Raw genomic sequence first — 13,627 nt, 5'->3', positions numbered from 1 at the left:
GCCAGTCTTCTCTTGTCGTATTAAATCTCTTTATCAGGACACAAGCATCCAATACGTGTAGATGTTTTCTTCATGAAGTAATATATAAAACACAAATGAGTGTGGTCATATTTTGGCCATACGAAACAAAGCTGTAGTAATCAAACGATGAACTACCTCTGAAGTCTTGAACCAGTTTATGATTGTTCAGCACTCTCTGAAATACATTCAAATCAAGTTCAAGAATATATATATTTTTTAGGAGTAATGATAGCTTGGGTCTTGTAATCAATTGACAGTATACGTAAGCAGCGTTAAAGCAACAAGAGCAAACACTGGAGAACATTTCTGCAGAGTTATTCGCCTTTTATTTCAGTCGACAAACTAAAGCTCTTCACATAATCAATGACTTAGCCATGGTCATTTTGGGGCTATATGTTGTAGGCCAAATCCGGTCTCAGGTTGAATTTGCTATGTTCTACGTTAAATTGGTGATCCTCGATCATTTTGCCTGGGCTGAATGTGCACTCTACCTATAGTTTAAATCAGCCTCCCAAAGGAAGATTGAAAACCCTTATATCTTCCCCCCAGCTCTGTCTTAATGATCTCAACACATTTTTCTTAATTAATGTTTCTTATCATTTTATCGATTTGGCTGTATTCATTCACTTATCCATTCAGTCTCAAAACTACAATATAGTAAGGGAAGACTAAAGAACTTTACTATTACTGCTGTTACTGCTATCAGGAAATCGAAAGAATGTTATAATTAACGACGTTGAGAATCACCCGCACACACATTTTCTTCTACAATGATATTTCACTCTGCAAATGAACGTTCGGCCGCAGAAATGAGTTTAAGATAATCAGAATTAATTACTTTGCGTGAAATAGTCTCACGTATAAGATATAAGAATCTTTGTCTAGTCTTTCATCCCCCTCTAAAAAGAACAATCTTTTGTTTCCATATTCAATTGTAGTTCGAGACATTTTTATGTCTTTAATATCGGCATCACAAACAAAGCTAACATGAAACACAGCAAAGTTAACCTTCAAATGAACTCCCCCGGAAAAATCGAAGCGCATAACAATACGTTCTAGTTCACTATAATTTTCTCGACTTTAACAGCACTTGTCATTACACAATGGGCAATGACAACTGCAAGATCTTGCTTGAAAAACATGACAAACTACAGCGTGATGTTAAATCCCCGGGTTTAACAACAACATGTGTAAATTGCTGGTATTTAAAGTGACTTGACTTCCATGAAGAGAGTTACACTCATATACACTTGTGCTTTCAACAAGACACAACTACAAGTTTTAAAAATTCTCTCAAATAAAAAAAGTTTGGTTAATTTTGTTTATTCCTAAGTTAATATTCTGACTCATTTATTTGCTGCCAAAATTGTTGAATTTATTGCAAAGGCTTTTAGATGGCATTTTAATTAGCGTTTACATTGTGCGATTCGCTCAAAAGAGCCCTTGTTTCCTTTTCATAACAGCATGCCAAAACATTGCTTTCTAAAAGTTTATGTTATTGCCCACAATTATTATTTGCCGGTCCCATTTTTGCATTGGTCATATATGAACATTTATATCAGCAAATTAATAGTTGAAAGGCAAGTAATTAATTTTTCATCTAATGGTTCAGCTGTTGTTCATTGCAAGTTAATTTGCATTAATTTTCGTGGTGCTGTTATTGGACTTATCGGATACCCAGTGGTCCATAAAGAACCCACGCACGGCAGGACAAGACTGAAAAGAAGCTTGTGAAGGACATTACCTCTGCTAAACAGAAATTTTCTTCTATTTTCACTTAATCTGCTCTCAGGTAATGGTGCTGTCATGTATTTTACAAGAAAAGTGAAGTACACAAATTTTTGTGGCAACGTCAAAGCGAGAGCCAGAATTTTAGCAGTTACTATCAAACAACAATCCTTGAATGGAAACCACACAAGCATAGATAACTCTAAAGTCCGCCGGACTAACCGTGAACGTTCCCTCTATCATTGATGTAACTAATTGACTTTTTCAAACTTAGTTGTCTTGACTTCAACGGTAATATGTTCTGAAGCAGCAGTTTCTTCGTCAGAAATTTGTGGTATGTTTTTTCGTCACTTTTCTGTTTCCTGGGATTGTAAAGGAAATGGCTCATTGATAAGATAGAAAAGAGAATCCCAAAAATCTGAATTGTCAGAAATTGACCTAATGCCAGAGACCTTAGCACGGGAATGAACGGGAAGTGCGTGAGAATTGTGTTGAATGAAGCATAACGACTCAGTCACAATCATACTTCAAAAACAGCACGTATTGATCTCAGCCAAGATTACGGATTTTTCCTAAACTCTTGGTAACAAAAATTGTTTTCTTTCAGGAGTTCAATAGAGTGGGATCGAATTAAAGTTGGACTTCAAATGACATGGCATCTATCAACAGTACTATCACTTACGATCTTTGGAGCACAAGTGGCAGTGAATTTGTTGTGAGCGTGGTGTTGTTAGGTGAGTCAATAAACAAAACTAATGGCTGAGAAGAGTCATACTTCTACGGGAAACCTGTCCTCCGAATCACGTTTGCTTTTCCTTTTCTTTTTTGTAACTGACATCTGATATAAGGTAATAGTCTCCATTAGATTGAGATTAAAACAATTTTCTTGCTGCACGCAATTTTCTAAATCCAGTGGACCGAAGTGAAACAGAGAGAAACTGACATGTGCCTCTTCATGAACACCAGCTGTCGAATCATCAGTGCACCCATTTTAAAGCTCAATTTAGATTTCAAAAACTGGTTTTAGTTTCCAAATGCCAAACTTACATTTCATTAACATTGAAAATGTAAATAGAGAATCATTATCAAACGTAAACAACACCTTGGAGTACTGGGTTTTTAAGGTAGTCGGCTGAATACTGACTGGCTAAAAACGTTGCTGAGAGATTTGAAAAAGTCGTTCATTAATCACGTAAATGGCTACCTTTTTATGCAAATGTTGGCGGCAGTTATTCAGCGTAATGAAGAACATTAAATGGGGCCACAATCCGCTTCGGAGCCTTGCGCAATTTTGATGTTGCGGCCCATTACATCCATTAGTAGAGCCATAATTTCCGGAACTTGCTAGGAAGCAATACAGCTCGGTGTATATGGGGCGCCAAACGTGCAAATATTATTTAAGTACTTTTCCCCTACATTTTGTTATTTATAAATAACACATTGAAGTACCTTTGCGATTTAAATCGCAAGGTTACGAACTTTGCGATTTATAAATCATAAGGTTACGAACTTCGCGACTTTATAAATCGCAAAGTTACCAACTTTACGATTAATAAATCGCAAGCTTACGAACTTTGCGATTTATTAATCGCAAGGTTACCAACTTCGCGATTTATAAATCGCGAGGTTATCAACTTTTGGTATCAGTTGGTAACCTTGCGATGTATAAGAATCGCGAAGTTCGTAATGTTGCAATTTATAAATCGCGCAGTTTGCGATTTAATAATATAACCGCAAACTCATGAAATTCATGCCTGCGGGCTCGTGGTCCAATGTTTTGATTTTTTGGTGAAAGACAAAACTAGACAAGACCGCTCTCCTCAGACGTCTCAGGAACAATTTCTGATGCATTAAATGCTCAGGAATCATCACAGAAAAGTGAGGTAATGATAGGTTTTTTTTTTTTCATACTTTTATTTTGATTTATGGCGAATCGGTCTGAATTGTAAGCTTCGTTTTATTGCCATGTTTTCAATATGCAGAGCTCGAGATTACAGAATCTTTATCGTACCGCATCGATCCCACCAACCGCTCCTTCTCAGGTTTGAACGATTTCATCTAGCTTCATCTTTACCTGTGTCTTTACGAGTTGTCATTAACGAATGAGAGATCCTCGGACTTAAGTCGACAATTCAAGCAACCATCTCTGCTACAATAGACACCTCAAAAATTCAGGTCGCTCTAAGACTCTAACGGAAGTCGAACCCATGACCTCTGCGATGCCGATGCAATGCTCTACCAACTGAGCTATGAATCTTTGAAGCACAATACTTCCGAGCAGGTCAATTTTTTGGGCTCATTTCTTTCCGTGAAGGAGTCAATCAATGAAATGAATCTCTATTAACATTAGCAGAAATTCCACCAGTGCCAAGATGCAAACGATGCTGACAAGTGCATATTATATTACATTATTTCGCTCGCAAAAGTGTCTATGTCGGACGTAAATATGAAATTCAGGGAGACATGATTTTCATCCTACTTTTTACTTTCAATTTCCTTTCGGTCTATGTAATATGAACTTGTTTGCATCTTGGCACTAATGGAATTTTTGCTAATGTTAATATACGGTAGATTCATTTCATTCATCGAGTCCTTCACAGAAACAAGACCCTCTCCCAAGTGTGTGGCTTCAGAGAGCATTGCACCGGTATCGCAGAGATCATGGGTTCGAATGCCGTTGGAGCCACCTGAATTTTTCAGGTGTCAAAAAGAGACAGTTGCTTAAATTGTCGAATTAAGTCCGAGGATCTCTTCTCTCATTCGTTAATGATAACTTGTAACGACACAGGTATAGATGAATCTACAATCTTGGACAAATTAAATGGAACATTGAGACCACCCCTCCCCCCAAAATCAGTGATGGGAAAATGGGGCGTTTTGGCCTTCACGCACCTTCATCCTTGATTTGGGGGAGAGGGGGCATTTCTGTTCCATTTTATTTTGTCCAAGATTGTAGATGAAATCGTGCAAACTTGAGAAGGAGCGGTTCGTGGGATAGATGCAGTAAGATAAAGATTCTGTGATCTCGAGCTCTGCAAATTAAAAAAAACGAAGCCTACAATTCAGACCGATTCGCCATAAATCGAAATAAAATTGATGAAGAAAATAAAACCTATCCTTACCTCACTTTTCTGTGATGATTCCTGAGCATTTAATGCATCAGAAATTGTTTCTGAGACGGCTGAGGAGAGCGGTCTTGTCTAGTTTTGTCTTGCACAAAAAAAATCAAAACATTGGACCACGAGATTTCATAAATTTGCGGTTATATTATTAAATCGCAAAATCGCACTTTGTGATTTATAAATCGCAAAGTTCGTAACCTTGCGATTTATAAGTCGCAAACTTGGTAACTTTGCGATCTATAAATCGCGAAGTTCGTAACCTTGTGATTTATAAATCGCAAAGTTCGTAACCTTGCGATTTATAAATCGCAAAGGTACTTCAATGTGTTATTTATAAATAACGCAAAATATAGGGGAAAAGTCATAATATTTGTACATTTGGCGCCCCATAGGTGTATAAAGCTCAAACATGAATCATCATTATATATCGCCAGGCCTGGCATTCCGGCCGGAGCTGTGAGCTGCCCGCAGCAATAGCTGCAGGTGCCAGATTAATCACAGGATCATGAAAATTAACAAGATCCACTTCCGCACCAGGTCATATAGGTATTTTAAGGCTGCCTTTTCGCGGCTACCGTGAATTCAGCGGCATTCAAATGAAGTGAAGGCTCGTTTATTTATTTTTTGCCAATTCAAAACCATACTTTTTAATGCCACTTTATGCAAAGTTTTGCTTTCCCTTGTGATTTCGTGATTGCATTGTTTGTGCAAACGAAGGAAAACATTTTTTTGATAGTCAAATGTATAAAAACATATCTTGCTGTTTAGTGCTCATGGTATTGACTGATATTTTGCCTCTTCTTTGAACAGTAGAGATAGTAATGAGATCGTCGCTTTGAATTGTGCCTTTTACGATAAGCGGTTTTAGAGACTGGCATCTCTGGAAAAAATCTATTCTCGGTGTTGCCAGCAGGTTATTGCACAGCTTAACAGCAGTATTGAAGATAGGGTCATAGTAAGTTATAGTAGCTTTGTTTGCTACGCAAAAAAAGTTCTTAAGTAAAGATACTGAGTCGGTAGAAAATATCAGGCTTCGTTTGTTCAAAAGGTGGACAACGGTATCCAGCAGATAAACACTAGCAAAACCAATTGAGTTATCCAGTACATAGTGATTTATCCAGTGGATAGTGCTATCCACCCTTCAAACAACTGGAGCCTGGTGGAGATCTCTCTCCACCAGATCAATCACTATCCAGTGGACATGAGCTATCAAATTTAAAACCAATTGAACTGTTCGCTAAATACACTCTTTTTTTAATAAGAATGCGAAAGAAATGAGTTTGAAATGTATTTGAACTGTAGAATGGACATGAAATAAAAGTTATGAACGATCATGGCAGTCACTCAGATAAGCAGCTACTTATCACGACCACTACTACAACTGACAGGTAGCTTCAACATGATTCGAACCCATGACCTCTGCTGCGATGCCATTGCAATGCTCTACCAACTAAGCTATGAAGTCACTCATTTGGGGGCAGGTCAATTTGTTGGGCTCACGTGTTCCTGTAAAAGAACTGGGTGAATGAAATAAATATAATTAGTTTATACTGAAACAGTGGATCACGTAGAAGGTGCGCTCTGATTGGCCACTCAAACTCCGGATATAAGTTTGCTATTCACCTCCCAGCAACTGGCGCGGAATTTCAATTCTTCCGAACCTGGGGGAATATTGTAATCGTTGCATGAATAAATGAGTTAAAATCTTTTTTTGTGCTATATTATTTCACTGTTTAAGTAACACACTAAAACAACTATTCACGGAAATGTCGTGGCTAGTGTTCGCTGCTCGGTGAATATACAACCTTCACATCGGTGAATAGTCCGCGTCAAGTATTCAAGCAGTGCTGGTCATAGATAAAAGTGAGAAGTGAACCTCGCACTTATCAGGACAATTTAGCAATTGCCTCTTATAGATATCTGAAATTAAAAATTCAGGTGGCTTCAAAGGAACTATTGCTTGTGGCACTGTTACTGTTATTACTTGGTGCGCTTTTTGAAGGGAATCGCCTTAGGTCGCTCAGGTGACTAATCAAGGCCTGGGCCCAGATCAATTTTACCAAAATAAGTGAGGGGGTAGTCTAACTATTGATCCTTTTTATAGAACACGAAATAACATTGGGGCATCGTTAACAGCAATAACATGTGAAAGTTAACTGCTATATGGGATGATATATTATCACGTGACATGTCAAAGTTATGTTTAGCACAGAAATCTTCCCAGCTAAACGGCAACACTTTTTACCGTTTTCTGGTGACTGGATTTACTTTTATGTGAAATAAATTTTAGCATAAGCTGTTGCCGTTTTTCATTTTGAGTTTTGTGGCCGTAACATGTCACGTGACCTCATTTGCATACGTCAGCCACATCAATATAAACACTTTCGTGACGTTATTAGTCTACGAGAGTTCTTGGGCTGTTATTACTAAATCTTCAGAAGTTAGATCACCCCCTTACTTTTTTGTGCAATAATTTGGGGCCAGGTTGTGGCCCATGCCTTAATTTACTTGAGCGGTACTATAGCGAGGATTTTTGTTTCTACTTTTTAAAATACTGAGTCGTGATTTTTCTTGAGGTTATATTTGGTATTAGCAGGACCCTGTGGTATTGACGGGTCACGGTTGACTTCATATTGATTCAGTTTTGTAAGCATGTAACCGTAAGTGAGTTAGCCTTAGCCTTAGCGTGGGGTTTTGGGTAAGGGCCCAAAAGAATGAAAATTTTCACCATATCTTTACCTTCAGTGTTGTATTTGTGTCACTCTCTTGTCGATATCTACTGACTTTTTCCCGACCACCTCACCCCCTCTGTTCACTTGCCCTCTCATGGGGTAGATGCATGTTTGCCTGAATGGTTGTAGAGAAGTTCTCAGTAATGATTTATCATGACGTACGAGTTCTTCCCACATGTTATTGGCTCTCTATCAATTTGAGCGAATTATTTGCGCCCAAATTCGCTCAAATTGATAGAGAGCCCAGTAGTTTTAGAATAGAGCTATAGGCAAGTAGTCAAAGTTAGGTAATAGTCGGAGCGAGACACCAGTAATTGATTAACTGTTTCTCTGCCTATATGGAGATACCCACAACACGCAAAAAGTATCGGGAACACCTGAAGAGCCTCCTGAGTGCTTTTTAAGCTTCCCAATGGCTACTCTCCCCTCTGGGTTTTCTTGCCGAGTCATGAGTTTTGGCTAAGCGCTTGTTTTCTCCATCGTTGCTCAGGGTGCGCTTAACACTCGTTGGCAGCAATAAGTTGGTTTGGTTTAGAGAGACGATTTTGGAAAAAAACTTGCAGATTATTTTATGAAATGGTGTGTGGAAATCGATCTTAACTGGAAAACCAAGATCGAAGATCGAAGACCGAAGACAGAAAAACGAAAGAAAATTAAAGGCACGAAAAACGAAGACCATAAGAAAAATAACATTTCAAATAATGTACACGATAGCCATAGTCATGATTCCTCTTGTTTTCCGTGACTGTCCATGCGTAATCACCAATCCCTCTAGACAATGCCGGGTATTACCGGTATGTACTTTTAGTAATTTTTTCTCTTCTTCAAACTGTCCCTGATCACTTTCAACATCAGGAATGATGAGTTTTGCTCTTTACCGTCTGAAATGTTATTTTTTACATCGGAAACCTAAGTGGTTTTCCCTGGTCCTTGAGTGGTCTTCAGTCAGTTGCACACAAAAGAGAGACCATTTTATGTAACAGGCATGATGCTTTAGACAAATTAAAGCCGGAATAATTGTTTCCGCAGCTTTGAGGCTTTTAGACGACTGCAAGACAAAATTGAGTCATAAAGGACGAAAACTTGTTTTTTTGCTTCACGTTACAAGCAACTTTTCTCATGAAGAAAACGGGTGAATTTTACTGATTGCTATTACAATTTTCGTGGTTGGAAGGAAAGCTACTATATTCAACAAATTAACACAGTTAACTGTCTTGTTTATAAACTTGTAAGTAACATACTTTGAATTTGGTATGCAATATTTTGCTTACGTTGGTTTCATTTGCTTGTCACCATCATACAGGAGCGATAGCCCTGATCGGTCTGTGTGGCAATGGTATGGTTGTATTCATAATCATGTCATCTCGTCGCCGTGGTCAACGGTCACCTGTTCAATTGTTCCTATTGCATTTGGCAATTTCTGATCTGCTCGTGTGTTTGCTGAATATCCCGATGACCATATGGATCAACTTTTATTACCCAGAGGAAGACAAAAGTGGAGCCAGTGCCATATGCAAGATAGCACGCTTTGTCCAGGTTAGTTTCATCAGTTAATTAAAAATCATTCCTCAGAACAGATTGAAAATGTCTACTTTCGGTCAACTGCCCTGGAGTCAGAAGAGTTAATTTTTCAAGGTCTGAGGAAACGCAACGCGAGTAGAGGGCAAATTCTAAAGACTGAAAGAAAAAAACTGTGGTGGAACGAAATCATCGTAGCCTCAGTTCGTGAAATTAGTTCAAAAATTAAACCATAGTTCAATGATTGGACATAACATTTGATGACGCAAGGGAGAATGTTCTGACTGGTTGAAGTTTCCAAGAAATGTTGCGACAAGCTGCTTTGAGTGACTTCGGCCCGTGAGGAAAACGACATTATGCTCCCGAATTCTGGAACCATGCAAAGTAGCCTGCGTGCGTACATCTCCTATTACCTTTGTTACAGGCGGAAAAACAAAGGAAATACGAGACGTTTGCACGCAGGCTACTAGAACTAAATCACAGTCGAGAAACAAAGGAGATGTGACTCTTAAGTATGTGAAGAGGATTAAACAAGATTCCAAGTCCAAGTGTTTTCATGTCCCCATCTTCACCTAGAAGGACATGAGTTAGCCTCGTCACTGATGATTTTCATCTCACTTCGTCCCCCTTACTGCACCGTCCCACTCCTCCAAAAAAATCCTCTCATACGCGTTACCAACAGTATTCATAAACCCGACAATAGGGACTTTTAAGGCCCGTTTAAGGCCCGGTTTCAGCAATTGCTTCAGCATGCACTCAACGCTTTGTTGAACCAAATGTTCGATGCGTTTGAACAGGTCTTCCGACATTGTTGAAAACGTGAAAAAAGGTTGAAAGATCAAAAGCGTGTTGAATGAAGTTTAAATCAGTTTAAACTTTCATTCAACATCGATTCAACTTTTCCTTTGTTCTCGAAAATGTTGAATGGTGTTGCAAGCCGTTTGAACACTCTGTTCGACAATTGTAGAAAAAACGCATGCTCACATCAGGCGGCAAAAGTCAACGTCAATGTCAAAGTAGTTGATCTAAACGAGAGAGTCTGGTTTCTAGTTCTTAGTTCCTCGTAATCAACTATTTCGCGAAGTTTTTGCGTCCAACATTTGCCCAACATTCGTTGAAATTTTGTTGAACGAATTTTGGTTCAAATGTTGAAAGCGTTTAAAGATCTTTAAACGGGCCTTAAGATCTACGACTTTTAACTTCGGTAAGTTTCTCGCGTTTAGGCCTCCCTCGTTCGTGTAGCGTAATGTGGGCGAAGTATCTGCGAGCGGTTTCAAAGTAAAACTAGAGAATGAAAGATTCGCATTTGTGTGCTCGCGTTGTTGTGAAAACCTCAAATTTGGTGATTTCACTTCGTTGTTGTACAGAATACCGCACGAATATTTGCTAAAATGCGTACCGCGCGTGCTGTACGATTTTTTTTTCCTCTTTTAACGGATGATATTTTTACAGTTGTTTCGTTATTATTATTGTTATTATTATTTATTCATTTATTTATTTAAGAATTTTATTTAAAGTTAGTATGATAACTATATATAGTTCCTGCTAACGTATAAATGTAGATGTAGATGTAGATCTATCTGGGCTAACATGAAACAAAAGCATAACTAAAGAGATTTGCTTATGGTTTCCTCATTGGAAAGGGTACTTTCAAGTTGTTACTTAACAATGACATTGCTTTTCTTTAGTTTCTGGCCCCTTCAAGTTCCATGTGTTTACTGACCGTGATAAGTATTGATCGATATTATTCACTGGTTCGCCCTTTGCAAGCAATGAAGGTCTGGTTACGTCCAAAGTACCTCATCTCAGCCGCATGGATTTACGGAATAGCTATTTTCCTGCCCACGTTTTATTTCGCTACTACAGTAAGAGTTTCGACAGACAACCAAAGCTTTTGGTATTGCCAAACTGTTCCAAATAACACTACAGCTGGTAGTGTGTATCTGATTTTTCTCTCCATTTTCACCTTCGGAATTCAGCTGGTTACCATCGCAGTGTTATATAGTCGCGTTGGCAAAGCAGTATGGAGCCGAGAAAGAAAAATTTCTCGCCAAGGAACAATGTCCAAGGCTAACGTAGAATCACTGGATAGAACACGAAAAAGAGTTACCCGTATGCTGCTCACTGTTATAATCTGCTTTCTTCTCTGTTGGGCGCCCTTTGTAATTTATTCTGGCTTCATCGAGAAATACGTGGCACCCTTTCCTAACCCTGGTGATCCTGTGCGAGTCATAACTTACAGTTTTGGCATTTTTAATTCAATCTGCAATCCCTTTATTTACTTCTTCAATAGCCCCAGTTTCCGGAAGGATTCCCTACGAAAACTTTGTATAGAGGCCATTGCAACACCCAACTCGCAAAACGGAATTCAGCGACAGAAATCAGAGATGAACACCCAAACCTCGATGATGAGTCGAACAAACACAGTCAACAGTGGGTTCCATAAAGGCGTCGCCAAAATTGAGAACAAAGAAAAAGCGAAAGTTAGCTTTGAGAATGAAGCATGCGACACCAGTGGGTTCCATAACGGCGTCGCCAAAATTGAGAACAAAGAAAAAGCGAAAGTTAGCTTTGAGAATGAAGCATGCGACACAAGTGGGTTCCATAACGGCGTCGCCAAAATTGAGAACAAAGAAAAAGCGAAAGTTAGCTTTGAGAATGAAGCATGCGACACCAGACTGTAGAAAAATGACATGAGCAAAATCCTTTTGTTTGTTTTTCATTTTGGTGCAGTGAAGAAACATTGTATCGTCTGCAGCTTAGCTGGATGGAGAGCCGTTCAAATGGAGTACAACGTGGAAAAATGTGCAAGTTGTTTGAAGTTTGTGTACGGCGTTTCCCAAAAATCGCCAAAACGTTAATATAAATAGTCCCCTCCCCTAAATTCATTTGTTATATACTCACAGGGTTGTCACGAATGTTGTTCGCGTGATTCAGTACAGAACACTCTTCACCAAAAACTGTTAAAATAAGACTTTGGCAACAGAACCCCTTTAATTTAAATTTTATTCTACAAAGAGACACTATATATGGACTATTTTTACAGGTAAAAATGCTTTGTTTATAGAGGAAGTGCACTTAGCTATCAAGCTAGTTCACAGGCACCCCACTTCACCCCAACTGGCAGGAGGCAACCAGTTGGCTATTATACAAAGCGTGGTAGAGCTGAGTTCGGAAACAGCCAGAAACAAATCCAAACCAGAGGTTAGAACGGAATTTTGAACTCGGGTAAACCGCATGCAAACCCAACGCCCTAAACACTGGACCACACCGCCTTCCTATTAAGCAACGACTAATATGCTGTTTCGTTCAACCTAAACTTATGGCGCGTTTTTAGTGTCAAAATTCAAACATGCCATTCAAATTTTCAATTCGACGATTCAAACATTCAATTCGGCAATTCAAATATTCATTTCGTTTCACGGGGAACGAGTCATTGTTTTAACAATACAGAAGAATCCAAAACATACATTATAGCTAACCTTAGGCCTAATTGAATTGAATTGGTGAATTGAAAGTTTGACTTGCTGAATTGAAGGTTTGAATAGATAAATTGAATGTTTGAATTGCCGAATGTAAATTTGAATTTTGACACTAAAAACGGCAGCTTCTGCAAGTACCGGAGCAGAAATTACGTAAAACAGACAGAAAACAAAACAACTCCAAATAAAGACTAATCCCGAGTGACTAAAACACAATGCTTTCCGGTACCTGCAGAAATACAACTAAAACCGCGCCATATCATTGAGGCAATTATCGGAGTGTTAGTATGCGCTGTACCGTTCAAATAGAACCCGCACGAGAATTAGTCAATTTTTTGAACGGACCACATTCTACAATTCTGTCCTGCTTGGACTCAAGGTGTCTTTTTTTCCGTGCGATTTAATACCAAAAGATGTAACATTAATCGTATTATCTCCTTCCCCCGGGCCCATTGTAAGTTCGAGGGCCGAGCTTACAGTACGACTCTTAACCTCGGTAAGTAAGAGGTAATATACGCATTATTGCCAGATTTTATTTCGTTCTCTGGTTTGAAGTCGCGTGGAAGCAACTTCGTTCTTTCATGCGCTGTTCTTGACCGCAGTGCGTGGGCACGCACGAATGACAGTGGTTACAATTCAGGGGATACGTAGTAATATATATACTCATGTGGGATGAAGGTTTTAAATATTTTTATGATATATTTAACTGCGCATGACAACACTATTAAACACCAGAAATGCGTCTCCCAGACCTACTCTTTGTGCCAACAGTGTGTGGGTTTGGAATATTTAAATGATCCGATGGACTTCTTGAACTAGTGTTGTGTGAAACACGACCGGAGCTTCATCGTCCGAGTATCCGAGAATAATACTTTCAAGTCTAACCATTTAGACTTCCCGAGTGTTGATTCGACGAGAGTTGAACACTTAGACCTCCCACACAGTGATCCAACAAGTCATTGGTATTTGCGCACATATCAAATATCGATGTTTCATGAACGGAGGCTTATTACAAGAGATGAAG

At 38.9% G+C, this 13,627-nt stretch overlaps 1 protein-coding gene across 1 annotated transcript; it reads left to right on the top strand.

Moving 5' to 3' along the window:
• Positions 1 to 1,662: 1,662 nt before the first annotated feature.
• LOC138051994 (pyroglutamylated RF-amide peptide receptor-like) lies at positions 1,663 to 13,347 on the top strand. The gene is made up of 4 exons (XM_068898343.1): positions 1,663 to 1,813; positions 2,357 to 2,483; positions 8,907 to 9,139; positions 10,810 to 13,347. The coding sequence occupies exons 2-4, from the start codon at positions 2,402 to 2,404 to the stop codon at positions 11,803 to 11,805; spliced, it is 1,311 nt and encodes a 436-aa protein (XP_068754444.1). The 5' UTR covers positions 1,663 to 1,813; positions 2,357 to 2,401; the 3' UTR covers positions 11,806 to 13,347.
• The last annotated feature ends 280 nt before the right edge of the window (positions 13,348 to 13,627 follow it).

The sequence above is a fragment of the Montipora capricornis genome, chromosome 6 (assembly GCF_036669925.1).
Source record: "Montipora capricornis isolate CH-2021 chromosome 6, ASM3666992v2, whole genome shotgun sequence".
Classification (NCBI taxonomy): Eukaryota; Metazoa; Cnidaria; class Anthozoa; order Scleractinia; family Acroporidae; genus Montipora; species Montipora capricornis.
Note: the sequence above shows the minus strand (reverse complement) of the source record. Positions and strands in the feature narration are given on the sequence as shown.